This window comes from Miscanthus floridulus, chromosome 8 (assembly GCF_019320115.1).
Source record: "Miscanthus floridulus cultivar M001 chromosome 8, ASM1932011v1, whole genome shotgun sequence".
In the NCBI taxonomy this organism is placed as follows: domain Eukaryota; kingdom Viridiplantae; phylum Streptophyta; class Magnoliopsida; order Poales; family Poaceae; genus Miscanthus; species Miscanthus floridulus.
Genome location: NC_089587.1, coordinates 41,812,052 through 41,837,378, shown reverse-complemented (window position 1 = coordinate 41,837,378; position 25,327 = coordinate 41,812,052). Strand labels below are relative to the sequence as shown.

At 43.5% G+C, this 25,327-nt stretch overlaps 1 protein-coding gene across 4 annotated transcripts; it reads left to right on the top strand.

The window, feature by feature from the left end:
* The first annotated feature begins 729 nt into the window (after positions 1–729).
* LOC136476240 (uncharacterized) lies at positions 730–18,434 on the top strand. Of its 4 annotated transcripts, XM_066474004.1 has the most exons (15): positions 730–1,290; positions 1,938–2,006; positions 2,107–2,208; positions 4,264–4,329; positions 4,900–5,043; positions 5,580–5,627; positions 5,900–6,006; positions 10,577–10,651; positions 12,386–12,437; positions 12,567–13,138; positions 13,374–13,580; positions 13,672–13,792; positions 14,171–14,284; positions 17,869–17,997; positions 18,095–18,434. In XM_066474004.1, exons 1-13 carry the CDS (start codon positions 889–891, stop codon positions 14,231–14,233), a joined length of 2,028 nt encoding a protein of 675 aa, XP_066330101.1. In that variant the 5' UTR covers positions 730–888; the 3' UTR covers positions 14,234–14,284; positions 17,869–17,997; positions 18,095–18,434. The 4 variants fall into 4 exon arrangements, with proteins under 4 accessions (XP_066330101.1, XP_066330102.1, XP_066330103.1 ...); XM_066474005.1 differs by lacking the exons at positions 17,869–17,997; positions 18,095–18,434 and adding an exon at positions 16,830–17,422; XM_066474006.1 differs by lacking the exons at positions 17,869–17,997; positions 18,095–18,434 and adding an exon at positions 15,562–16,813.
* The last annotated feature ends 6,893 nt before the right edge of the window (positions 18,435–25,327 follow it).

Genomic DNA, 25,327 nt, shown 5'->3' with positions numbered 1-25,327 from the left:
TAAGGTCCTCTTATGCTATTTCCCGTCTCGGCGGTGCTCTACTCTGGTGCCGTCGACGAGTGCGTAGAGGTGGAGTCCGACTTCGTCGGCTCATGTATAGGAGTCTGCGCAATTCGACGTCTTGTCGACTTAGAGAGGCGGCGATGCCGATGACACTATATGTCAAGGATGCAACGACGGTTGTGGGCTATTGCGGCAGGATAGGGAGTGTATTGAGCTTGAGCTTCCCTCGGCGACTGTCGATGGCGAGCTTTGATCCATGGTCAGAGAAGCTCGAGGTGCATCCCCGGCCGATGCTTCTTTAGTGATGGCTTTAGCTCGTCCATGGTGACGGGTGTCTACTGCGGCTCGTGTCAAAGATTCTTTACGATGGGGCTTCTCCACATCTGGGATGCTTTGGGAGCTCTTGACGTCGGTGACGGTTGGCGGTGGAGTTCTCCGACACGTTTGGTTTGCACGGTGGCCAGGGGCTTATTTGTTATTTCTATTTTCTATAGGGGCTTCTATGCAAGTTTATCGGAACACTGTATCAGTATCCATATGTATGTGTATAGCGTTTATTACAGGTTTGTATAATAAAAAAAACTGCTCCGGTACTCCTCTACCTAAAAGTGGCACGAATCTCAAAGCAGTATATTAAGCTAATTAATTTTTTTACCTATTGGTTCTTTGCCTGGGTGACGCTTGGGCTCAGCCAGTCCAGCCCAGCCCAGAGTCTAGCCCTCGGGCCTCGGCAAACCAAATCGGCTCTCGTTGAAGGAGACTGCGGCGGCCCTTCCCGAGCAGGAGCAGCGGTGGCCGGCAGAACTTCTAGCAAAAACCCCTGGCTCCCCAAAACCTCCACCCTCCATTGACATCCACGAAACCCTAGGCGATCCCGGGGCGACGATGGCCACCGGCGACAAACCCCCGTCCCTCGACGCAGACGTTGACATGGGCGACCTAGCTTCCCTCGACGCCTCGGCCGCTACATCCGCCGCTGCGGCCGGCGCACCTTCCACCCGCTTCCGTCCCAGGGCCAAGGGCAAGCCCAGACCGAAGCCCGAACCCCCCAAACCCGTACCGGTGGCCGTGCCCAAGCTGGAGCCGGAGCCGGAGCCGGTGCCGGTGCGGGAGCCCGATGTCAACCCCGCGGTGCCGCAGGAGGACGCGATGGAGGTGGACAGGGCGGTGGAGGTGGACGGGACGGGTGACGCTCCTGGACTTGGAGAGGGGGCGGATGAGGAGGACTTCGTGGTGCGCGAGATTGATGTGTACTTCAACCCCAAGCCTTTGGACGACGACGCCAAGGTAATGTCCCGCCGAACCCGTACATGTTGCTTGATTATCGACAGCTTGGTGAATACTGGATATGGTTGCTCGAACTAGCTCTTGTGATTAAGTTAAATTTTGCCGTAAAACTTAGCCAGAAAGAAAGTGGTCCAAACAACCAAGCAGCGTAAATGATAGTGTTTGTGTGGTTGTACAGTTAAATTTTGTTCTCTTCTAGTTCTATTTAAATTTCTGCCGATGCTATTGGATAAACTAGTTCTACTTCTAAGCTACAGAAGAACAATGTGCTTTTGCAGGAAGGTATAGTTTGTGTTGTTTATGATGTTCTATTCTATGCAAGGCATTGTACAAACTTCTTATAAGAAGGCTTATAATTGTTAATTAAACTATCCTGCTGTTTCTTCTAGATTGTGGTAAAAATAAGAATGTGTTCTTACTAAACTTCTGCATATAGAAAATTAGCCGGACAATTAGGGCCAGATTAAAAGGTTAATAACTGACTATGGTTGTTTGGTTTGTTTATCTACTATTCTGCCCCAAACATCCAGCAGTAGCATATGTTTGTTTCATCATGATGAATTGAACTTCAGCCCTATTGTACATATTTCGTTCTATCAATATTTGGCTCAAAATTGTTTTTAAATTTGTTATTATCTATATCACAGCTGTACATTGTGCAATATCCCCTGAGGCCATGTTGGCGCCCGTATGAGTTAAATGAGATATGTGAAGAGGTACATCCCCCATTAACTTCATATACTCTTTTGCTGTTGCAAATTTCTATTATTTAACATATATTTATCTTAAGTAGCTAAAGGATTATGAATATATCAGGTTCGTGTGAAGCCATTGAGTTCAGAAGTTGAAATTGATTTGAGTGTCAATACACAAAGTGAAAATTATGACCAAGATGCACCTTTGAGACCGACAAAACAGGTGAGTTTATTTCAATCTTGCAAAATCACATGACAGTCTTTAAATGTACTTATGAACTTCAAGGTGAAGTTTAATTATCTGTGATACCCTCAGGCAATTATCCTATTTTTATGTTCAATGCCTGGGCACTTGCATGATTGTCGTTTTCTTGATGAACCTTAGATTTGTCCTTAGTTGTGTGATGGTCACTTCAGTTGGTGCACCTTACTTTTGTTCTTTATGAGAACTTGATCTTCCTTCATGACTATGTTTTTTACCATTTCGACTGTTCCCTGCTCTTTGTGCTTGTTGCAAGTGATTTATGAACTTTCTGCTCATTGTTTGTACAAAATAACATCTACTCCCCCCATAAAAAAAAACTTGTTACAATTTTAGGATAGTGAAGGTAAATTACCTAGGTGCCCCTATTAATTGATGTCTTTTGGTTTCATTTGCCACGTGACTGAAGGGACACATGCAGCCTCCACTAGTTATTACTCGTGTGCATGCATGCATGCGGTTGGAAGAGAGGGAGGTTGATTTAATGTATGTGGGCTCCACTGAGTCACTGACTGTCTAAGTGCTACAGTGACATGTTTTGTGGGTCAAAATTTGAATCCTTGAATGCTCATGTTTTTTGGGATGGAGGTAACAATTTGTTTTGTTTTACTATTGCATAATCTTGATGTGAAGTATGACAGGGATTTTCAGATCCAGCTTTAGCTTAGAGTTACTGATAAAGATTGGCTATTTTCTTTTCCATCAAGTAACGATAAAAACCCTTGTTGAGACTGAGTTTTGTATGCTCCTGTGTGCTAGTTTTAGAGTCTATCAAAAGAGATGGGGCATCAATATTTGCATTATGCAGAAAATATCAATCTGTCCTGTTCTTGTGGTGCAGCAGCTGGCTGCCAGCGTCATCACGTCATTCCTTCATTTTGTGTTGATGAGATTTTACTTGCTTTTAGCATAACTTACCTTTTGAAATGTGATATGACCTGCATGTTTCACACTGGTTTAGTAGTATTGTGATTGTGTTATTTGATGGCGAGTTTGAGATACTTTAGCCGTGCTGCATAATTTAGATACTCATAAGAATAGTTACCTTTGTAGTAAAATACTGCTATTTTCTATTTAGATATTTCACACGTATTTATATTTTTGGTGTCTTTTGTTGAGTTTCATCTTTACCATCGTTCAATGATTTTAATACCAAAGAGCCAACATAAAAAGGCAACCACCTGTATGAACTATGAAGATGGAACAGAAAAGGAACCAGCAATGAACTGAAAGTTTTTTTCAAAAAGCTACTACTACTATTATGCTAAATGGGAAAACGAATTAAATTCTCTAGAGAGTCTGCTTAGTTACTAGTTCTGAACTAAAATATGGATGCCCCTTTGGTATGCTCCATCTTGTGTCTTGTTGTTGTATACTATCTCGGGTCCAATACTTTATGCTTTGTACATGCATGCGGTCATATTTTGTAAGATTTGAATATGACCTTATTTTAAAATATTTAAATAGGAAGAACCAATTCAATGTTTTTTGTGTTTTATATACAATATTGCACTCTCCAGCCCGGAAAACAATGGTGTTTTAGACAATGACACGAAGTGTAACTTTGACTATTATGTCCTGTATGAATATTTCTGCAAAATAGTGAAAATATCACAAAGTCATGATATTACGAAAATACTTTCTGAGACAAGTCTGCATATGATTCTTTCAGTCTATATAGTTTGAAAGAGAATCTAAGTTTCAAAAATTGGCTGGCACCATGACCAAATTCCCAGTTTCTGTGACAGGACACAGGAGAACAATATAAGTTGGTTAAGTTGTGTTTTAATGATGGTGCCTGTTTTAAAATTGCCAAGTGTTCGTGACCAAAGTGACAATCATAATAAACTGTAACTTTGCTAGTTGAGTTAATATAATGTTCTTCTCTAGCACTTGTGATGGTATCTTAAATGGATAAAATTGTTCTGCTCCCATGTAAATAATTTTATTGCATATTTTGTTTATATATATCATTGATATTGTGTTTTTTTTGTCCTTATTTTGTGTTTTTAAAAGACACTATCATCATCCAAGGCAGCTGATGTTACTGATTACGCAGTTGGTGTTCTTAAAGGCAACTTGGTAAGTAATATGACAGCTTCTCTGGTTCTTGGTTTCTGTTGGCAAAGTGTTTACGAGTAGCTAGGCCGTAGCCTAGGGAATTGTGGCATTGCATATTTAGGATGGATACTGTGGTAACAATAATGAAACAAATTCTACATGTCCTAAATGTTCGATACTGCTTATTTTGGTTGTATATTAGTTTATTTCAGGGTCAGTTTAGCTTCTTGCCTGCGTATTAAGGTGCTGCCTTCCTATCTGATATAAATTGTTCAGCAATGAGCCCCTGGGTTATGTAACTTCTGATTGCTTCTTACACATTACGGGGCTGCAGCACCCCCCCCCCCCCCCCCGTGAGAGTGATTTTGCTTTGTATTTACTGTAGAAAAAACGTGATTTCACCATTAATCTTCGACATTTGTTCTAAATCTCTATTGATTAGCCCCCACATTTCCATTTTTTCTTTGCCACCAGAGAGAACTTGTCCGCTGGTAGTCTATTATCCTGCTAGGACACATGGAATAATTACTAGCATTAGATGTTTATTTGGTATGATTTCCTTTGTGGTCAATCTCTTGCATTGTTTTACAGGTTCATTTGAATCATATTGATGCAGTGGTGCAAATGCGACCATCAATGTCACATGTTATTTCTGGCCGGGCACATACTGGGCAGGCTTCACAACCCCGGGAAATGAATGGTGGTGCTAGTGGATCAATGGATTCATCTCGTAAGGTGTTGTAAAATTCTCTGTCTGTCAGATTTAGTACCATTTCTTGCTGTAAAGGTTTACTGACTTGAAATTATGAAATGATCTGGTTAGCTGTTTTCTTCTGTGCTGTAGCCCTTTGAGTATGTCCATTATGTGTAAAATTTTGTCTTGTTCAATACTTGGTCCAATTATTTGAAACATCTGGAGTCTAATTGCCTGCAGTTATGAGCTGGATTTTTTGTTTGCATGGAATAAGAGTTACTCGTCACTCGCTTTTTTATCCGAAATGCCAAGGAGAATAGATTAGTACTGCATTGGAATATGGCCTGACATGTTTTGTCCCTGATTTCTCTAATAAACGTTTTATTACTTTTTCCCCTTGCTAATGTCAGATTAATTTTTTTTTTCTAATGTTGAGTTGTCCATTTTTTGGTTGATGAGCTGCTACTTTCTGTTGTGATTATTTTGGTCAGTTACTGATAAAAGAAGTACCACTATTAGTAGGTTAGTGTAGCTTCTTGTGCTATGGTCTATTCATGATCATGTCTTGTGCTTACAGGGAAATGAGCGCCCCGAAGACTCCAAGGACCAAGCAGAAGATTCTGAGGTTTGAAATAATGTTATCATTTTTATTTCTTATTTTCTTAGAAATTTGTTGTGTAGCTAGTTTTCATGATCACTTTTGGTACTGTTATGTTCTATTTTATCATATCTGCTGAGGGGTCTTGTACTTTTGCGACATTAGTTGTGTTAGTAAATTTTGCTTTTGATGATCACTGCATTGTAACTTGGTTAAATTCATAGTATTTTTGTACCTTTCTACTGTTGCTTAAACTTTAAAGCTGTTCTTAACAATGACATGCTCTTCTGTTGTTGCAGCCATGGATTTCTCTTGCCTACCAACCAGCAGGGAGCAATATTGCAACTAAGTACCATGATAAGATGATATCAAATGAGGGTGCGCCTATTGATTTCACAATGAGCACGTGAGTGTCTTCAAGGTTTTTTATCATCGTCTTCCAAAAAAAGTAGTTTGATATTAGTACTGCAGCCTTCTTTGCTGACCTTTTCCTTTTATTTAATCGATATATGCGCACACTAGAACTAGTATTCCAATCCCAAGAGTTTTCTTACATCGTCATGGTCGAAATGCGTCTTTCACCAATATTTTATAATGTAATATATACATAGTTCCTCACTAAAATTATTAGTAGTATGGAGTACTTTTTTAATGCTATTATGCCCAGTTTAAATACTCAAATATATCATTGATAACGGAAGTATTAAGGTGCATAAGTACATAACATGAGTACATGACTTAGTCTGGGGAGGATTATGTGCAACTTCAAAAAATAGCAGATTTACCAATATTGGGCCCACAGATTAGATCAAAATTGGCATAAACTAGAAACTGATGTGGCCTTGACTTGTAGGATTGAGTGATGGATTATCTATTATCTTTTGCTGTTTGCAACAAATTAATCTAAATCGATCCAGTAAGATTAGTCTACTAAATTGCAAACAACTGCTACTTGCTTTCAGTTTCCATTGGTTCCTGTTTGCTTGCCACTTCATTTCTAGCAAAGCACCATTGCTGTTGCTGCTCGGTTGTTATAAAGGCAAGTGGCAAGGTGACATGACATATAACTGATGCCTTATTACCACTAAGCCGGCATCAAGATGTTAGGCAGAAATGTGGTGCCTAGCGCTTAGGCTCGGTAGATGCTGATTTGCCTGCCTAGGTCCACTTTTGAGCACAGGATTGTCAATGCATGAATAGGAAAAACTAATGATTAGAGTGGAATAGCTTATTGAATCCTTTGGAATGAATACATGAATTGCTCACCAGGTTGCTTGAGTTGACCCATAATGGCCAAAAATAAGTGTACAATGTTGAGATTTGTAGTTTCCACATTTATGGATCAGGAGCTTTGATTCTAAATCTCACATTCATAATATTGAGGTGGTGAGACTACAAAAATGCTGCATGTAATGATCTTTTGTCTAAAACAGGCTTGGCATAGGCTAGATACTGATACCGCAACAGGAGCTGAAAGCATAGAATATCTGAATTAAAAAAAAAGTTGTAATATTAATAATAGTCGGTCCTATCCTAGCTCACGGTTTGGTTACTGTAGCACCCGGTTTTAAGAACAAAATCAGATACGCACCATATGAGCATAGGAAGTTAAACCTCACATATAGCTACAAATAAGGGTAATATCATAAGACAATGCTTATTATATAGCGTATTAGTATAAAAAATATAACCTTAGATAGCAAACAACAGAAAGACAACTCCGATCTTCGGGTGAAGACTCTAATTCCACAGAGACAACTGACTGGTTGATCACAAGCCTAATTCCTCCAAACTCTAGCAATCTGGTACCCATCCGGGATTTTTATCCAAATATTTGAAAAATAAAGCAAGCGTAAGTACATGTCGTACTCAACAAATATATCATGGGATTCATGAGGCTCAAAAGGCTGACACTGGTTAACTGCAATTAGCTTTTAATGACTCATCTTTTAGCAATTGGGTGGCAACAAGTTTATTCACAGACCATAAACACATGTTCAGGTAAACATGAATAATAAATAGCATAAACAATTAACCATTAATGAGCATCTTTATCATCAATATCATCAGTGTTTATCATCTATTCCGTAAGGGTTCCAAGGCCGCTCGTGACCGTGAGCACGGCTGATATACCAGTTTTTCACCATGGAGAGGTTGTACACTTTCACTGTGAGTCTTGATTTACCCTTTCGCTCGAGGTAGCTAATGTCTTAGACAAACTTCCAAGGAAGGTCGGCAGGGTTCACTATGAAGCCTTTCAAAGGTTCGTCTAACAAGTTAGGGCCATTAAATTCACTCGGCAAACAGATGTAGAGCCCCCCTTCCCGATGACACAATGACACGCAACCTATACACAAGGGGACACAAGGGGACAGAGACCACACTATACCCGATTCGTCAAGCTATTCTTACGCCAATAAAGGTAACCACTAACAAGCTAGAAAAGGTCCTCATATTGAGCTAAAGCCAGAGCCATGTAGCCCTCACAGCTGTACTATAAGTTCCAAATGTTCGCTTACAGATAAGTTCTTAGGGAGAGGAATCTAGAGCACCATAAAAACGGCCCAATGCTCTAGCCCCTTTGTTCCATGTTGCTAAAAAGCATCTTTTAGTGTTTATTGCATAATCCATTAGTCAAGTTACAAGATCATGGTTCCAGTTGAGCACTAGCAAAGCTACCCAATGCAATAACCCAGAGGTGGGAATCCAGAATATAAATTAGCTAGGAAAATTACTACGGTTGCCAAGGTAGACACATGCAGCATGATTAAAGTGATATTAAGGTGAATAGGACAACAAGGATGATCCCATGCTATACTTGTCTTAAACTCTGATCCTTCTTCTAGTCCAAGCCTTCAATGGAACTCCTTCTGGATCAACACGTAAAGCTCACCGACTGGACATGATCATAAAGCACCACACAAGCATCCATGCAATCATACACGAAACAAACAATAGATCTAAATTAGAGCAGTACATCAAACATAAAATCAAGATGAAAAGTTTGTAAAACGAATCTACGTCTCGCTACGAACACGCAGACGCGAAAAACACTCTAATCGGAGCTATAACGAAGAAGTTATGAATTAAACAAGATCAACTTTAATAAAATAATAGATTAAATCTAACCTCGAATTTTAAAAGTTGAAAATATATTTAACAGTAACTTGAATATGTAGATTACTCAATTACGAATCTAACGCAACTTGAACGGACCAAATCGGAGTTAAAACAGAGATTTTATGGCTAAAACAAGATCAGTGGCATTTTCGTAAATAAATAGAACTCAATTTTGATTTAAAACAAATAAAATCAGATTTTGAATTTGGGCCAGGGACTGCGGGTACTAATTCAAGAAAAGGCACGGGTGAAATCAGAAGAAAGAGGGACCTCTTTTTAAATACTGTTGAACACAGTTGGACCGCGGGTTGATTTCAATGAAGGGGAGTCGTAGCGAAGGGGTACGGTTGGATCTGAGCCGTTGGATTGAGATTGGACGACGCTGATTAGATCAAGGAGGGGGAAAGAGAGGCGCGGCGGCTGGCCATGGTCGGCGGCGGGAAGCTCGCCGGAGCACTCAGTTTGGGCCCTAGAGGCCACGGTTTGACGAGCCGAGAGCACAGGGAACAAGAGGAGAAGACGGCGAACTCACCTAGGGCCTTCTTGCGATCGACGGTGGGTCTACGGCGTCGGGCAGTGCGGCGGGGCGGACGGCGAGCTTCGGTGAAGGTTCGGCGATGCGGCGCGAGCGAGATAGAGCGAGAGAAGAAGAAATAAGGGGCTCGGCGGCTTCGCAAACTCGACGTGAATCTCGGGATCGGCTTACGGTGGCAGCGGAGCGGCTAGGCGAGCACGATAGTGACGAGCTAGGGTTGTGAGGGGCGGCGGGTGCTCGGGTGGATGCGGCGGACACGACCTACTATTTATGGGGGCCGGAAGGCTTGGTCCGCACGGCAAGGCGCGGTGGCGGCTGCAGAGTCCCGCGTGGACGGGGCGACGACGGACTCACCAGCGGCGGTGTCCGGCTCGGGCACGAGCGGAAGGTAGGAGACGGTTGACAAGCGGACCCGGGGTGGCAGCGAGTGCGAGAGCGGGGCCGGACTGTCAGCGACTGCGCGGGGAACGCGGCTGCTGGGCCGGTGCGCGCGGTGAGAGAGAGTGCAGCGCGGGCCTTGGCTGGGCCGGCCCAAGGAAAGAGTGCGGGGGGGGGGGGGGGGGGGGGGGGGAAGTAGGCCGCTGCTGGCCTGCGGGGAGAGGAAGGGAAGGAGGAGAGAGGTTTTCCATTTTCCTATTTCAAAACCAATTTCAAATATAAACCAAATCGAATTTGAATATGGTTTAAAATACACTTTTCAATTCAAATAAAAATGAGCAATTTTGGTAAGTTTTCCAAAAATAATTTTTACAACTTTTTAAATTCTTTTATTTTCTAATATTCTTTTCTTTTATTTCAAAGCCATTTTCAAATTCATTTTCAAAAGCATTTTGAATTCATTTTGAATTTTGGATTCAACCACTCATTGCAATAAAGAAAATGCAACGGCATGTATGCTCAAACATGTGGCTACTTTATGATAAATTTTAATTTAATGAAAAATATTATTTTCCTATGTTTTCCTGAGCACAAAAATTCGAAATTACCTCAATTTACATCTATTTCAAAAGGAGCAAATTTTAGGGTGTTACAGGCACATGGAGTGCTAAGTTTCATGTGCTCTATATAATTAAACATTCCAAGTCTCCCTTTACTGCATCCACCCACTTAATATGCATTGTAATGGAAAGATAACAATGCAACAACTTACTAGCATAACTGCAATATCTACATTGGTATCAATATTCAACTTTGTTTCGTCAGCATTGTATTTCTCCTTATTTGCTGTGTTATCATCAATGCCAGGGGTGATGTGAATTTTTATCAAACGATCAGCCTTTTTACCTACCTTGTTAAAAACTGATCCTGTCTTGTTTTTCAGCTCTGATTATGTAACGTCCTTATGCCCTGGAACCTCGACTAGCAGCAAGCATATCAACAAATGCCAAGCAATAAGGTGCAGTATGCATCATTTCCCTATTCTTCTTTTACTTTGGTTAGAGAAACTGTGAGTGGTGGACCAGCTCATTTTGCACTTATCCTATGATAATGGTAATATTGAGTGCTTCTTTTCTTTTCATTTATGATTTTGTAAAGGCTATTTTCTCTGCTTTTTTCAAGAGAACTAGAACTCTGCATATTGTTAGTTGGAAAATGCAAATAGGGGAAAAGCATATATGTAAGTATGGTATGAATAATGTTGTCAAACAAAAATATAATTCTGCGAACTGTTAAATGAAGAAATTTGGTGACAACACTAAGTGGGATAAAAGCTAATAAGTATCTTATTATGACTTCCTGTCATAACCCTGGAGCCCTGGGCGCGCTTATGCGCTGGGCGACGGGGTACCGCCTCGCCTAGGGGGGTAGGCGGGTACCTAGGCGGCTGCCCAACTGTTGCCAGCGAAAGGCGGCCAGATCCGCCAAGGCAGGGACCCGTGGGGGCGGTGCGGAGGTCGGGAGATGATGGGGAAGGAGCTAACGTGAGGCAGCGGCGGCCGGTGGGGGAAGAGGCGGCGTCAGGCGGTGGCGGCGGGCAGATCCGCCAAAGCAGGGACGTGTGGGGGCGGCGCGGACGTGCGGTGGGGGAGGAGGTAACGTTGGGGCGTTGGGCGATGGCGGCGGCTTGGGCGAGCGACGGAAGCGAGCGTGAGCAGAGGCTGGGAGGGAGAGAGACAGGAACAGAGAGGCTGGGAGGGGAGGGGATAATACTTACCGTGGGAGACTTAGGCCATTATTGGGCCTTCTCCTCTTTCTCCCCATTCTATGACCACTGGTCTGCTATTTTATATATTAGCTACCGCCTAGGAAAACACCTAGGCTCTAGGCGGTGGGTCACTGCCTAGAGAGCGCCTAGTGCCTTTTTGAACCTTGCTGGAGCCTTGACCCTAGTTATTTAAGAGGCAGGGTGGAAACAGCTTGAAGGAGGGAGGTGGAATGAAGAGTTGATAGATCTAGACTGCAGGAACTAACTTGTTTCTGTCTCACTGAATTCTGAACTGTGCATATTCTCTTGCTGTGTAGGGAGTGTCCTAACAAAGTAACAATTCAATATGCCCCTTAGCCATTTGGTCATGAAAAAGTGTCGCTTTTACATGTTATATATATATACTATTACTAAAATAATCTCAACTTAGACTGATGGGTCATGACAGATGACACCATCATAGTATGCTGATTTCCCACCACCTATCTGATAATAGTAGATGTTGAAACATTGCCTATGCTACCTATTTGTGCTCATGCGATTAGTCAGTTCTTTGGGCAATAGGTTAACTACTTGACATCGGAGATGCTAGGTTTACTGTTATTTGAATTTCGACATCTGACATATTTGTTGAATAATATTTGTGTTTCTCTGTTAGCTTTTTGATACTTATGAAGCTGTTTCAGGGACTGATGAATTGTGTAGTGTTATTTTACCACCGTAGTGGGAAATTGCTGTTACTCATATCACAAAGCATGCTATGAAAGCCCAGCTTAGTTTGCTACATCCAATATTTTGCAATAAAACTGTCTTCCTTCAAATGTTTGTATTTTGCATTTTCCTGAACAGCTATGTTTCAAATTTCTTCATTTCTAGTGATAGCCTTTTCTTCCACTTCTTTCTTTGGTTGTTGTCACTGTCTGAACTATATAATGCATTTTGAAATACAAGTTACATATTTTTTTTTATCTGTTTTCATAACAGGGAAATGTTTTTGCTACCGCTGGAAGAATGCCTGAAAAAATGGTTTACTGAGGTTAGATTGAGATGCTCCCATTTTAATGAATGCTTGGAACTCTAATGATTTAGAAAAAGAAAAAGTGAAGAATCTATCAATAATTGAAGTTGTTTTGTACCTTTTTTTACATTCACCTGTTTAAAATAGGTTTCAGAAGTAAATGAATTTGATGCTCTGAAGCACCTTGCTCCAACCTATTCAGAGGAAGAAATTTTGAAAGTGCTTCCAGAGTATGCATATTTGGTGCGTGGTTTATGGGTCTGCAAAAGTTCTTTGTTGTTTGATGATGATTATGCTTCCAAAAGAGATAGAGTTCTCCTTGAATTTACAAAAAGGGATTCCATCCCTTTAAATATTATAGACGCATGGATCAGAGTGGACGACCTCAAGAGGAAGAGAATACTGTCTCCATTGTGTAGAAGACGTGGAATTCTGAAGGACTATAAATTTATATCGGCAGATTTGTCCTTTCTAAAACGCTATCCTCATGTAGTCAATGAACAAGAGTGTGCTTGGTCTGCTCGTGAGATGACTATCCGTGAGTCCCAAAAAATGTGCACTACTGTGGCAAGGAAGACCAAGAATTCGGCCAGACCTAACCTTACTTCTAAAGGGCCTCATCCAAACATGAGCAAGGGCAGGGATGGCCCTTCTCAAGGAAGTGATGACCTTGTGCTGTCTGTTTTGGGTACTGTTTTCACTGCCAACAAAGTTCGCAGGTCAGTTCTTATAAATTAAGTCACCCTGGCTTTTCACCTTTTCTGATTCTGATTCACCATAAATATTTGTCGATCCAGTATCTTGCACCGAGTAAATTCATTCAGTCAGTTCTAATTGCTTCCTGTACATTTCCCCCTTGATACTGCATCTTATTTAATCTTATGTTATGTCTTGGATAGGTGCCAAATAACAGTTAACTGGGATATAAAATGATATATGCCTGTGTTACTGCAGCATGCAGGCAATTATTAGAGACTTGCGCCAGTTGGCTGCAAAATATGCTTCCAATAGAAAGGATGGATCCAAACTGCAAGCTCTGTCCAATGCTGCAAAATCTTGTGCGTCGCTCCCTCCTGATGAGCTCAACAAATCGATTTGTCAAGTTGCTGTTCCTGTTCATAGTGTATTTGTTGCAAAGCATGAGGATAGGTTGGCTTTACGGTAATGCACTAAAGCAAATTTGAAAATGCATAGAATACCATTTTGAAATTTACAGAGCTATATATGTATTTATTCAATTTTTTTGCTACAGAAACATATTCATTTTACTCTTCAAACACAAAGAACCCAATGCAACATTGACCAAGCAGGAAATTCTTGCTGCTGCTGCGAAGCATATAAAAAGAGAGATTACTGACAGAGAGTACCATCAGGTGTGGAATGAAATCACTTGTTTTAATGCTGCTTCATTGTATATCGCTCAACAACTAACTTGGTGCATTAATGGAATGGTGTGGGAATTGCCTGCAATATTGTTACAATGCAAAATATTACCATGCAGATTCATCTAGTCATCCCATGTAATCACTGATGAAGATGCAGTAGAAAATTATTTGAAACATAACACCACAATCCTTTGTATCAGAATTTTGTGCTCTAAAGTTCTGATAAGTAGTGCTTCTTTAAAAGGAAGTAATTTTTTTAGTAGTTTTGACTTTTTTTTGTTAGCAACAGGTTTCATGGTATATCAGTTCTAATGTTTAAAGTTTTGACATGCATGGGTAACTTTAACACGCTTTGGTTACTTTTAGGTTGTGACTGAGATCTGCGTTTCTACTGAACGCTTGCAATTGAAAAATGGTGATGAGCCCTGAGTTCACTATGATATGCCTTGTAAAGGTCCAAGTTGGACTTTTTAAATGAAGGTATGTTTACTTTTCTTTTATATATAGAAATTCTAGTTAACTGACAATAAATCATGTGAAAAGCGAATATGGTAATGAACCATACCATAAAATGAAATATGGTACCTGATAATCTATTAAACTGAGGACCATTTGTCCCCACTTTCCTCACCATAAGATGGAAGTGAGACCTTACCTGGAAAAGTCTGTCAATTCTTATATCATTTTGTTTGTGAAATGGAATGTTACGGTGTGGGCAGTGAGGAGATCGCAGGGGAGAGTGGAGGAGTAATCGGGACTGGGAATTGGAGCGCAAAGGGTAGCGAGGCAATGGCGCGGTGTGGATCTCACCGGCGGCAGCCGCTGAACCGCGTGCAGCCACCGTTGAAGGGGAAACCCACCCGCCTAGGGAGGTTTATTCCTTCTTCGATAAATCCTGATCACAATTCCTAAGTGCCCTTTATAGTCCAGGTGCACTCCCTAACAAACTGTGAATGAATCTCCTAAAAATTCTCCCTAATTGCTCTCTTCCCATAACTGCCGCAGCAGCCTAGCCACTGGTCGTTGTGGGATGCCTGGTCCGGCGCCTATAGTGGCGCCCGACAAAGGAGTCCACAACATGGAACTGAGATGTCACCTGACAAGATCTGGCAACATTGAGAATGTGTTGTCATTATGTCACCGCATGGATTACAAAAGCCAACCATTTACTGGTTTATTTACCAGGAGGTAGCTGTGGCAACAACTGGAGACATGTTTTGAGCTACCTTTTCATTCATCTAGTTAGTATATGAGCAGCTCTCTTGTGTATTCTACTAAAAAGTATCTAGTTAGTATGAGTAGATATTTTCATACACCCTTGTGGGCTTCACATGACGTGTTGGTTGACTTGGTGTGATTGTAGCAGATAAAACTGGCAATAGCAGAGATCTCGAAACTTTAGAGGGTACTGCCAAAAATAAGCAAGAAGTTGAATCAGTAATAATAATGCTAGCAGAGTAGAGAGGTATTTGTATTACTAGCAAAGCAGAGAGCAGCACCATAATACCAGCGCAACCTCTTAGGCAAAGGAGCTATTGGTGACTTCTACACTCTAAGTAGCACCAGCACCTTTGTCAGCACCAGCATCTGTTCTTAGGCAAAGTCCCTCCAAAAGTGCCAACTTACTAGAGAAAAAAACAATGTTTGGTTTGTGAGTTGTGACAAAGCAAAACCAAAATTTATGTCCATTTTGCTGGGTTCGGTTCATTAGGCTTTAAACCAAACACATTGCCAATCTTTTATGGTTTCACCTGCAGGGTTAGGTGAAAGTTGGGCCTGGTGTAGGCCAAGGTTCAAGAAGGCGCTAGGCGGTTTCTAGGCGACGACCCACGGCCTAGAGCCTAAGCGAGCCTAGGCTAGCCTAGGCGTTTTTCTAGGCGTTTTCCTAATTTTGCATTCAGCGTGTAAACTAACGAGTGAGTAAGTGACAGCTAACTAGCTGAGCTATGCATTCAGTCAATCAGCTAACTAGCTAAGCTATACATTCAGTCCATCAGTCATTCAGTCAATCAGCTATACATTCAGAGTTCAGGCAATCACAGATACATACATGCAGCCATCAAAGGATTCAGTCAAATAACAGAGGAGAGGAGCAGGCTTCAGATTCAGTCATTCAGTCATTCAGAGGCTTCAGATTCAGTCATTCAGACCACTTCAAAGTTCAAAGAAAACACAGGAGAGGAGCAGGGGAGGACAGACTGGCCTGCTGGCTGCTGCCGCTTAGGGAGGAGACCGGCGGGGAGGGGACTGACCGGCGGGAGGGGCGCGTCCGGCAGGGAGGGGAGCGCCCGGCGGGAGGGGGCGTCCGGCGGGGAGGAGCGCGCCCGACGGGGAGGCGGGCGCCCGGCGGGGAGGAGGGTGTTCGGTGGGAGGAGCTCGTCCGACGGGGATGCGAGCGCACGGCGGGGAGGAGCTCGTCCGGCGGGGATGGGAGGGCCTAGGGGTCCGCCTACCCCCATAGGCCAGGCTGGACCCCATCGCCCAGCGATTAGGCGCGCCTAGGCGGGGAGGAGGCGTCGCCTTTTTGATCCTTGGTGTAGGCTACCGGTTTTGAATTTTTACCAGACCCCATCAACAAGGCTGGTTATCTATTCAGTTATTAAATTCAACTCATCAGTAAGGCTAGCTATCATGTAGCTTTGGTTCTCCAATTCAGCTTTTCATAAACTCAGTCTCGTGAGGAGTTATGAATAGGTCTTGTGAGCAGTTATGAATAGATGGCGGAGTGAGCAATGATATTGGTCTTTGATCTTAATTTGTGTATTACAGTTACAGTTAACAGGGTCCAAATAAACTTAGTTTCTTTGAGAAAATTGCGTGTGTGCCACTGAATGATTCAATAATGCTGAACAAGCCGCCGAAAAATTGGTCTGAACATGAGTGCCATCGAGAATTAGTTTACATTCTATGAGTGCCACTACCGTCAACACTGTCAGGTTAGCTGCCGTGAACCCAGTTTGGAGTTTCTTCTTTTTTTGACAAATCCCCATTTTACCCTTGCCGGTGAACTGGGCGATGTGGACAGTCATGAAGGCCGACCAGTTCATCTCGGATTGCTCAAAACCCTAGGGTGAGTGACTGCGCCGGTTCCCAGGCTGCGACAACGTATCTCGGCGGCGGGCGGGCGGCTTCTCTGAAGCAGCGGCGGTTCCCCGGCGGCAGTGGGCGTTTCCAGGCGATGGTCTCGCGTCCAGTGGCGGGCTGTTCCCAGGCGGCGGGCGGGCTGCGGCGGCTCCCCGGCGGCAGTGTGCGTTTGCAGGCGGTGGCGCTCGCGTCTGGTGGCGGGCAGCCTGCAACACGGGGTTCCTGGCCAGCGACGCGCGGTCCTGTCCCACGGCGTGAGGCTCCTGATTCTGTGACGCCAGGCGTTTGGCGGCCCCGACATGCAGCTCCTGGTGGGGATGTGAAACCCGCGCACGCGACGAACACAAACACCAGGTAGCCCGCGTCATCGCCGCGGGCGTGGTGATGGGTTAATGTAACATGACATTTCGTGAAATTTCAGTGAATTTTTGAACTCAGAACATGTATTTTTCTAATGAAATATTTTACTCCCCCTATTATATTTTGCCAGCTTCTTGTTTACAGTACTTCGTACTTAGCGAGAGGCTGAATTTTGCTGCACTCCAGAATTTAGATCATCCAAAAATAACAATATTGACATAACATGTAGTGGCACACATAGAAACTGAATTTTACTGCACTTCACTATGAACCAAGGGCATAAACGTCTTTGTACACTAGACATAACTGTTGTTTCACCATCTATAGACGGTAGTGGCACTCAGAACATAAACCAATTTTCGGTGGCACTCATGTCCAGACCAATTTTTCGGTGGCTTGCCCGGCATTGTTGAATCATTCAGTGGCACACACGTAATTTTCTTTCTTTTGGCTGATTAATGCTGCTACTGACTACTGATGGAAATTCATAAACCTGGTTACAACTTCGCCACGTTTCCACCTATCATTTTGCCAACACTGACTGCAACCAAAACTTCCTTTTTTATCGACTTCAAATTTGTCAGGAAATGCTAATAATTGTTCTTTATTATTTCTACCAGGATTCCTATTAACTGACAGAAGATTTTTACAGCTGACCTAAATGTCAGCCCTCATCGTGTTACCTATCCTACTTACATATTTTTGGGTGTTATTATATATATAATATATTGGTCTGCTCAGCTATATTGGTATATTGTTTCAAGTTTATTTTTGTCTGGAATTTGTTTCTTGTATAGTATGAACCTTTAATCAAATAACTTAATCGTATTTTGTTTATTCCAACAGGGTATTGCAAGTTTGGGTTAGCAAACTCAGTACATAACCAGTCAGTCTAAATGAATCATTAATCATAGTTTCTACCACATTTTGCCCTCGGTCTTATCATGGTTACAAATTCTTTTCATGGAAACAAGGTTTCTGAAAAAGCTAGGGATTGTGCCACATTTGGAAGCTGCTGTTGCCACGGTTGAAACGATATTTCTGTGGGTTGACAATATTGCCATTGTGTATACTTTTGCTGCTAATTATTATCGGTTTGAAACGTACCACTTTTACTTTTGGAAGAATTGCACTCAAGTTTAAACTTCCATCTTTTTAATTCTGGTGGTTTATTTATCTGTTGACCGTTCCCCACCTGGTGGTAATGGCGTGCCCAAGAAAATGATTTTTTCCCTATACTTTCCAAGGTTACTGAACGCTAATGACAGCATATTTCGAGCTCCCTGTGACGTTCATGTCAGCCCTAAATTAACAATAGAACAACCATTTCTGCTGAGTGAAGCCGAAAACTCTATAGCTACAGATTGTAATTTTACAAAGTGTACCTTTTCTGTCACAGTAGCGGCATTTGCACATGTGACACGAGTGACGAGTCAAAAACAACAAAAAGGAAAAGATTTGGCAATCTTCAATCTCACTCAAAACTGCAGTTCACAAGCACTCGTGCATGAACTTGGCATGTTACTCGATGCGTTTTCAGGAACATATTAAGGAAAAAAAAGCGGGGTTTGGAAATTATTGTTTCATCTCCCGTTCATCTCAAGAGATGCTGTTATTTTTTTTTACCCAAATGTGTCTGCGGCGAAAAGAAGGGTGCAACGTGGCAGGCTACCAGGTTTGCCCAGATCAAGGCCAAAAGCCTATATAATAAGACACCTTGATATTACGATGTAGCAACCTGAACAGCGTCTCCTGATTACAATGAGAGCTAATCTCTATCTCTACTTCTACCCCTATAATACACTACTCTAAAGCTACCAAATAAATACCACATCTACAGTCATAAACTAAACTACGTCAACTCCACAAAACACACGTACAAATAGACCAAGCTAAAAACATACCGATCAGATTAACTCACGTACTCTCTCCTCTTTACTCAACCACATCCAACGGTCCTTTCATCTGCAATGTTGCATCTTCCACACCCGCGCCCGGCCCCGAGGCTGGCTCACCGAAGCCAGAGTTCGATTCCTCAAATCCTTGACCTGTCTTTTTTTCGTGGAAATAAAAAAAAATACCGCCCCTCCCTCTCTTTCCCGAGGCGGCGGCGGGGGCAGGGCGACGACGCCCCGGAGGCCCATCCTTCCTCACCCCCACGCGGGTGCCTCCCCCTCTCCCTCTAGCGCCTGCGCGGCTAGCCGGTGCCCACGCCCCGGCCCCTCATGCGTGGGGAACGGTGTCGGGGAAGGCGAAGGAGGCGGCGGCTCCGATGACCTCGACCTTGATCCACTCGAGGAAGGCCCAGATGCGTTGAGGAGGCTATGGATCGGGCCTTCGTGGCGACTACCTCCACTCATCCGTCCTCGCCCCGGAGGTAGCTGGCCCAAAGGCGCGGTGGGCCTGGAGGGTCGCCCCAGCGGTTGCTCGCCCGAGGGCGCGGTGGCAGCGGAGGTGGCACCCTTGCTGACGTCGTGGCTGGTGCTGCGGCAACGGGAGCAACCGTCGTGGCTGGGGGTCCGAACCACCATCGCAGGCGTCGCCTCCTCGGCATGGAAGTTGAGAGGGGTGCCGCCACGGTAGGATAGCGGCGGCGAGGTGCGGCGTTTGGCGGGCGGCAGCTGGGCGTGATGGCTTCGAACCCGCCCAGCCGCTCGACTTCGTTGCCCGCCTCCCCGACGACGGTGACATTTTGGCCTCGAGGAGCTCAATAATCGACGCCTGGAACGAATGCTGGTTCGTAATCTTATCTCTGCTCACATGTGGTTGCTTTGACCTGTGTTCTCATCATCATATATCATATATAAATTAAGGGGCTATTGCGTTCTTACCCCTATTTTGAACCCCAATTGTGATTTTACCCCATTTTCTTCCACTTTGTCTGTTTTACCCCTGCTTTTTCAAAATGAAGGTTCTGTTTACCCTTACTCCGTGAACAGCAGGTAACGGTGTTAAAAAAGTTGAAAGATGATAAGTTTGCCCTTCTGAATATTGCATTTTTGCCCCTACAAACCCCAATTGTGATTTTACTCCCACTTTCTTTCACTTTGTGTTTTTACTCGTACTTTTCCAAAAATGAAGGCTCCGTTTACCCCAATTCTTAACTCAGTTATCTACATCCGGATCAAAGCAATTAAAAATTAACAAAAGCCCTGTGAAAAGACAAACTTACCCCTTATCTCTCGGTCGTCTCTCTCAGGGTCGTCCCTCTTAACGCTAGCAGGCAGTGGGCGGCTGGGTGCGGCGGTGGTAGCGGCGGAAGGGCAGCATCGGGCCATCGGGCGGGCGCGGCGAGCGGGCGCGTGTGGCCAGGCGGAGGAAGCGGCACGGGCACGCGTGGCTTAGCCTGATGTGGGTGCACAGCCAGGCATGCGGCTCTGCTTGGCGCGGGCGCGCACGGCTTGGCCGGCGTCGCGAGCTTGGCCGACCAGCTGCTTTCACGAGACGCGCGCTCGCGACACCGGCCAAGCCGCGCGTGCTCGCGCCAAGCAGAGCCGCGTGCTAGGCTGCGCGCCCATGTCAGGCTAAGCCACGCGCGCTAGCGCCACTTCCTTCGCCTAGCCGCACGCGCCCGCTCGCCGCGCCCGCCCGATGGCCCGATGCTGCCCTTCCGCCGCCATCACCGCCGCACTGAAAGCTATAGTTTGGTTTTGGTTAATTGATGAAACCCTAAGTGCTAACCTAGTTTATCAAAGTGATCATGAGATAGGTAGCACTACTCCAAGTGATGAAGCAATGACGAAGACCATGACAATGGTGATGGCATGGTTATGATCAAAGGCTTGAACATGGAAAAGAAGAAAGAGAAAAACAAAAGGCTCAAGGCAAAGGTATAAAATATAGGAGCCATTTTGTTTTAGTGATCAAGACACTTAGTGAGTGTGATCACATTTAGGATAGATAGCCGTACTATTAAGAGGAGTGAAACTCGTATCGAAATGCGGTTATCAAAGTGCCACTAGATGCTCTAATTCATTGCACATGCATTTAGGATCTAGGGGAGTGCTAACACCCTTGAAAATATTTGTGAAAATATACTAACACATGTGCACAAGGTGATACACTTGGTGGTTGGCACATTTGAGCAAAGATGAAGGAGATAGAGATGAAAGAGGGTCAGTCTCGCTGTTTTACAACTGACCGGACGCTGGTCTCAGGGGGACCGATGTGTCTGGTCAAGCGTGACAGTGATAAACTGGTGTCGGTCATGCGACCGAATGCTAGAAGGCAGCGTCCGGTCAGAGATGATGTAGCTGCACAGAAGTCAGGATAACTGACCGAACACTGGCTGTGTTCGGTCAAGTACGACTGGACGTGTCCGGTCGAAGAAATGCATCTCTGGGAGCTTACTAGAAACGACTAGACGCTGAGGTCCAGTGTCCGGTCACTTTCTAACTGACGCGTCCGGTCATCACTTGACCGTTGAGATCGGGCGATCGACGTTTGAAGCCGATGACATGTGGCGCACGTTGCACGACCAGACGCTGAGGTCCAGCGTCCGATCAATCTGACCGGAGTGTCCTGTCGTCCCGTGTTCAGTGCAGTGAGGAGACCAACGGCTCTACTTCGTGTGGGCTTCTATTTAAGCCCCATGGCTGGCTCAAGCTCATTCTCTTGCACATTTTTATTGACATAGCAACCTTGTGAGCTTAAGCCAAAGCCCTCCCACTCATCTCCATCATTGATCCATCATCTTTGTGAGATTAGGAGAGAATCCAAGTGCATTGCTTGAGTGATTGTATCTAGAGGACTTGGTATTCGTGTTGCGCTGTGGATTTTGCTTGTTACTCTTGGTGGTTGCCACCACCTAGATGGCTTGGTGTAGCGGTGGAGGATCGGCATGAGTTGGTGATTGTTCGTGGCCGTCTCTGATGATTGTGAGGGGAGTTGTACCTTCCCCGGTAGAGTGCTGAAAGATAACTCTAGTAAATTGCTCGTGTCATTGAGTTACCTCACTTGTGGGTAGGTTCTTGCGGTGTCCAATCGTGTGGACAAGGTTTGTGAAACACCTCTTAGCTGCTGAAACACCAAGTGTTGGTCGACACAACGGGGACTAGCGTGTTGGCAAGCACGTGAACCTCGGGAGAAAATCGGTTGTCTCTTGTCATTTGTATTCTCCCAGTGATTGGCTTAATCTTCATCTTGTGATTGGTTCATTTCTCTACACAGCGGTATAATCATCCTACTCACTCATTTACATTCTTGCAAACTAGTTGTAGCAAGCTCTTTAGTGTAATTAGAATTGAGAGCTTGCATTGTTATTCAAGTTCATCTAGCAAGTAGGATTGCAAGTGGTGTGTCAAGTGATCATTGCTACTAGAATTGTTGGATAGGTGGCTTGCAACCCTTGTAGAGCTAGAGCAAGTTTGCATTTCACCATTTGTCATACTAATTAAATTGCTCTAGTTGATTTGTAGTTTTTAAATAGACTATTCACCCCCCTCTAGCCATATTAGGACCTTTCAAGTGGTATCAGAGCCGTGATCACCGTTTGATTAAAGGCTTAACAACCTCGGTGTCAAATTATGGCTCAAGTTGTGTTCAACCATGTGGGGAGCAAACCACCGTTCTTTGATGGCACATCCTATGGTTATTGGAAGAGAAAGATGAGAATGTATCTTGGTTCAATAAATGATCAAGTATGGGATATGACCGAGAATAACTATGCTATCATTGATCCCGATGATCCCACCAACCAAGACAAGATCAACAAGCAATGCAACACAATGACTCTCAACACCATATACAATGCTATTGATTCCAAGGTGTTTGAGCAAATCAAAGATTGTGAAAGAGCAAATAAGGTGTGGAGGAGATTAGAGGAAACATATGAGGGCACACCGGCGGTGAAGAGTGCTAAGTTGTACATCCTCAAGGACAAGTTGACAAGTTTCAAGATGAAGGATGATGAGAGCATTCCGGAGATGTTCCATCGATTGCAAGTCATTGTCAATGACTTGAAGGCATTAGGAGAAAAGATCAAGGATGATAATGTCTCTTATCGATTCTTGATGTGCTTACCTCCAAGATTTAAGATGTTGAGATTGCTCATCATAAGAGGTGGATTGAAGGACATTACCCCCAACCAAGTACTAGGTGATGCCATGACACAAGAGATATACCGTGTGGAAAGGGAGTGGGTGACAAGGAGGACAAGAAGAAAGAAGAGGACAAGAAGGAAGAAGAGGACAAGAAGAAGAAGAGTGTAGCATTTAAGGCTAGCTCATCATCATCCAAGAACAAGGGCAAGTCCAAGAAACAATCAAGTGATGATGATGATCTTAGTGACATTGATGATGAAGCCATGGCTCTATTTGTGCGCAAGATGGGCAAATTCATAAAGAAGAAGGGCTATGGTGCCAGAAAGAGAAGAGATCACACCAAGAGCAAAGAGTATATGAGAAGATGCTACAATTGCAAGAGCCCCGATCATGTTGTAGCAAATTGACCTTACAATAGTGACAATGATGAGGATGAGAAGAAGAAGCTCAAAAAGGACAAGAAAGAAAAGAAGGAGAAGGAGAAGAAAATGGCATTCCAAAAGAAGAAGAAAGGTGGAGGCTATGTAGTCACTTGGGATAGTGATGGTTCCTCGGATGGTGATAGCTCTAGTGATGATGACAAGAAATCTATCAAGAGAGCACTAGCAAGCATCGCCATCAACAAGAAGCTCTCCATCTTCGACACTCCATCGACGTGCCTCATGGCAAAGCCTACCAAGGTAAAATATGATGAGAGTGATGATGATGATGAATGTGAAAGTGACTCTTGTAGGGACAATGATAATGATGGTGATGATGATGAGGAGTACACCAAGGAGGAACTCTTGGATATGTGTGAGCAAGTGCACACTTGCAATGAGATGAAGAGAAAGGAGTGCAAAGAATTGTGCAAGAAAGTAAAAATTCTTGAGCAATCCTTTGATGAGCTCAATGCCACTCATGAGGGGTTAATGAAAGCCCATGAGAAACTTGGCAAAGCTCACTCTAAGCTTGAAAAGGCTCACTCCTCTCTCATTGAGCAAGTTAAAGTGGAGGAAGCCAAGAAGGAGCAAGTGATCATATCATATGATGTGGGACTAATATGTGATATTATTGATGAATCTATTTTTGTTGCTCCCACTAACACTTCTTGTAGCACTACCACTTCTACTTCACCTTTGAGTGATGGTCTCACTTGTGAAACCTCACTAATGGTGGAAAATGAGTTCCTCAAGAAGGAGGTGAATGAGCTCACTCGTGCCTTAGGCAATGCCTATGGTGGAGATGCCAGCTTGCTAAAGTACTTGGGTAGCCAAAGGTTCTCTCTCAACAAAGAGGGATTAGGCTATACCTCCAAGAAAGGCAAGGCGGCCTTTGTCACTCCCAAAGCTAGCTTTGTGAAGGGCAATGGTCAGTTTTGCAATAGATGCAAGCAAGTTGGGCATATAGAGCAAAATTGCAAGACTAACAAGAACAAGCTACCTAATGTATCCTCAATCAAATTTGATTCTTGTTACATGCTTTATAAGGGTGCCAATGGTGTGACTGCTAAGTTCATTGGTACACCAATTATGGGCCCAAAGAAGAAGGTCATTTGGGTACCAAAGACCTTGGTAACTAACCTTCAAGGACCCAAGCAAGTTTGGGTACCTAAAAAGAATTGATCTTCTTTTATAGGTAAATTATAAAGCCAGAGGAAGGTATTGGGTGCTTGATAGTGGGTGCATACAACACATGACCAATGATCCAAGGATGTTCAATTCAATCAATAAAAACAAGAGCAATGGGATTAATAGTATCATATTTGGTGACAATGGAAAAGACAAGGTCAAATAGCTTGCTAAGATTGCAATATCCAATGACTTGAGCATTTCCAATATGCTACTAGTAGAGAGCTTGAACTTCAACCTATTGTCGGTAGCTCAATTCTGTGATCTTGGTTTCAAGTGCATATTTGGTGTGGATGATGTAGAGATCATAAGTGTAGATGGCTCTAACTTGATATTCAAAGGATTTAGATATGAGAATCTATACTTGGTTGATTTCAATGCTAGAGAAGTTCAATTGTTAATATGTTTGATCACTAAATCTAGCATGG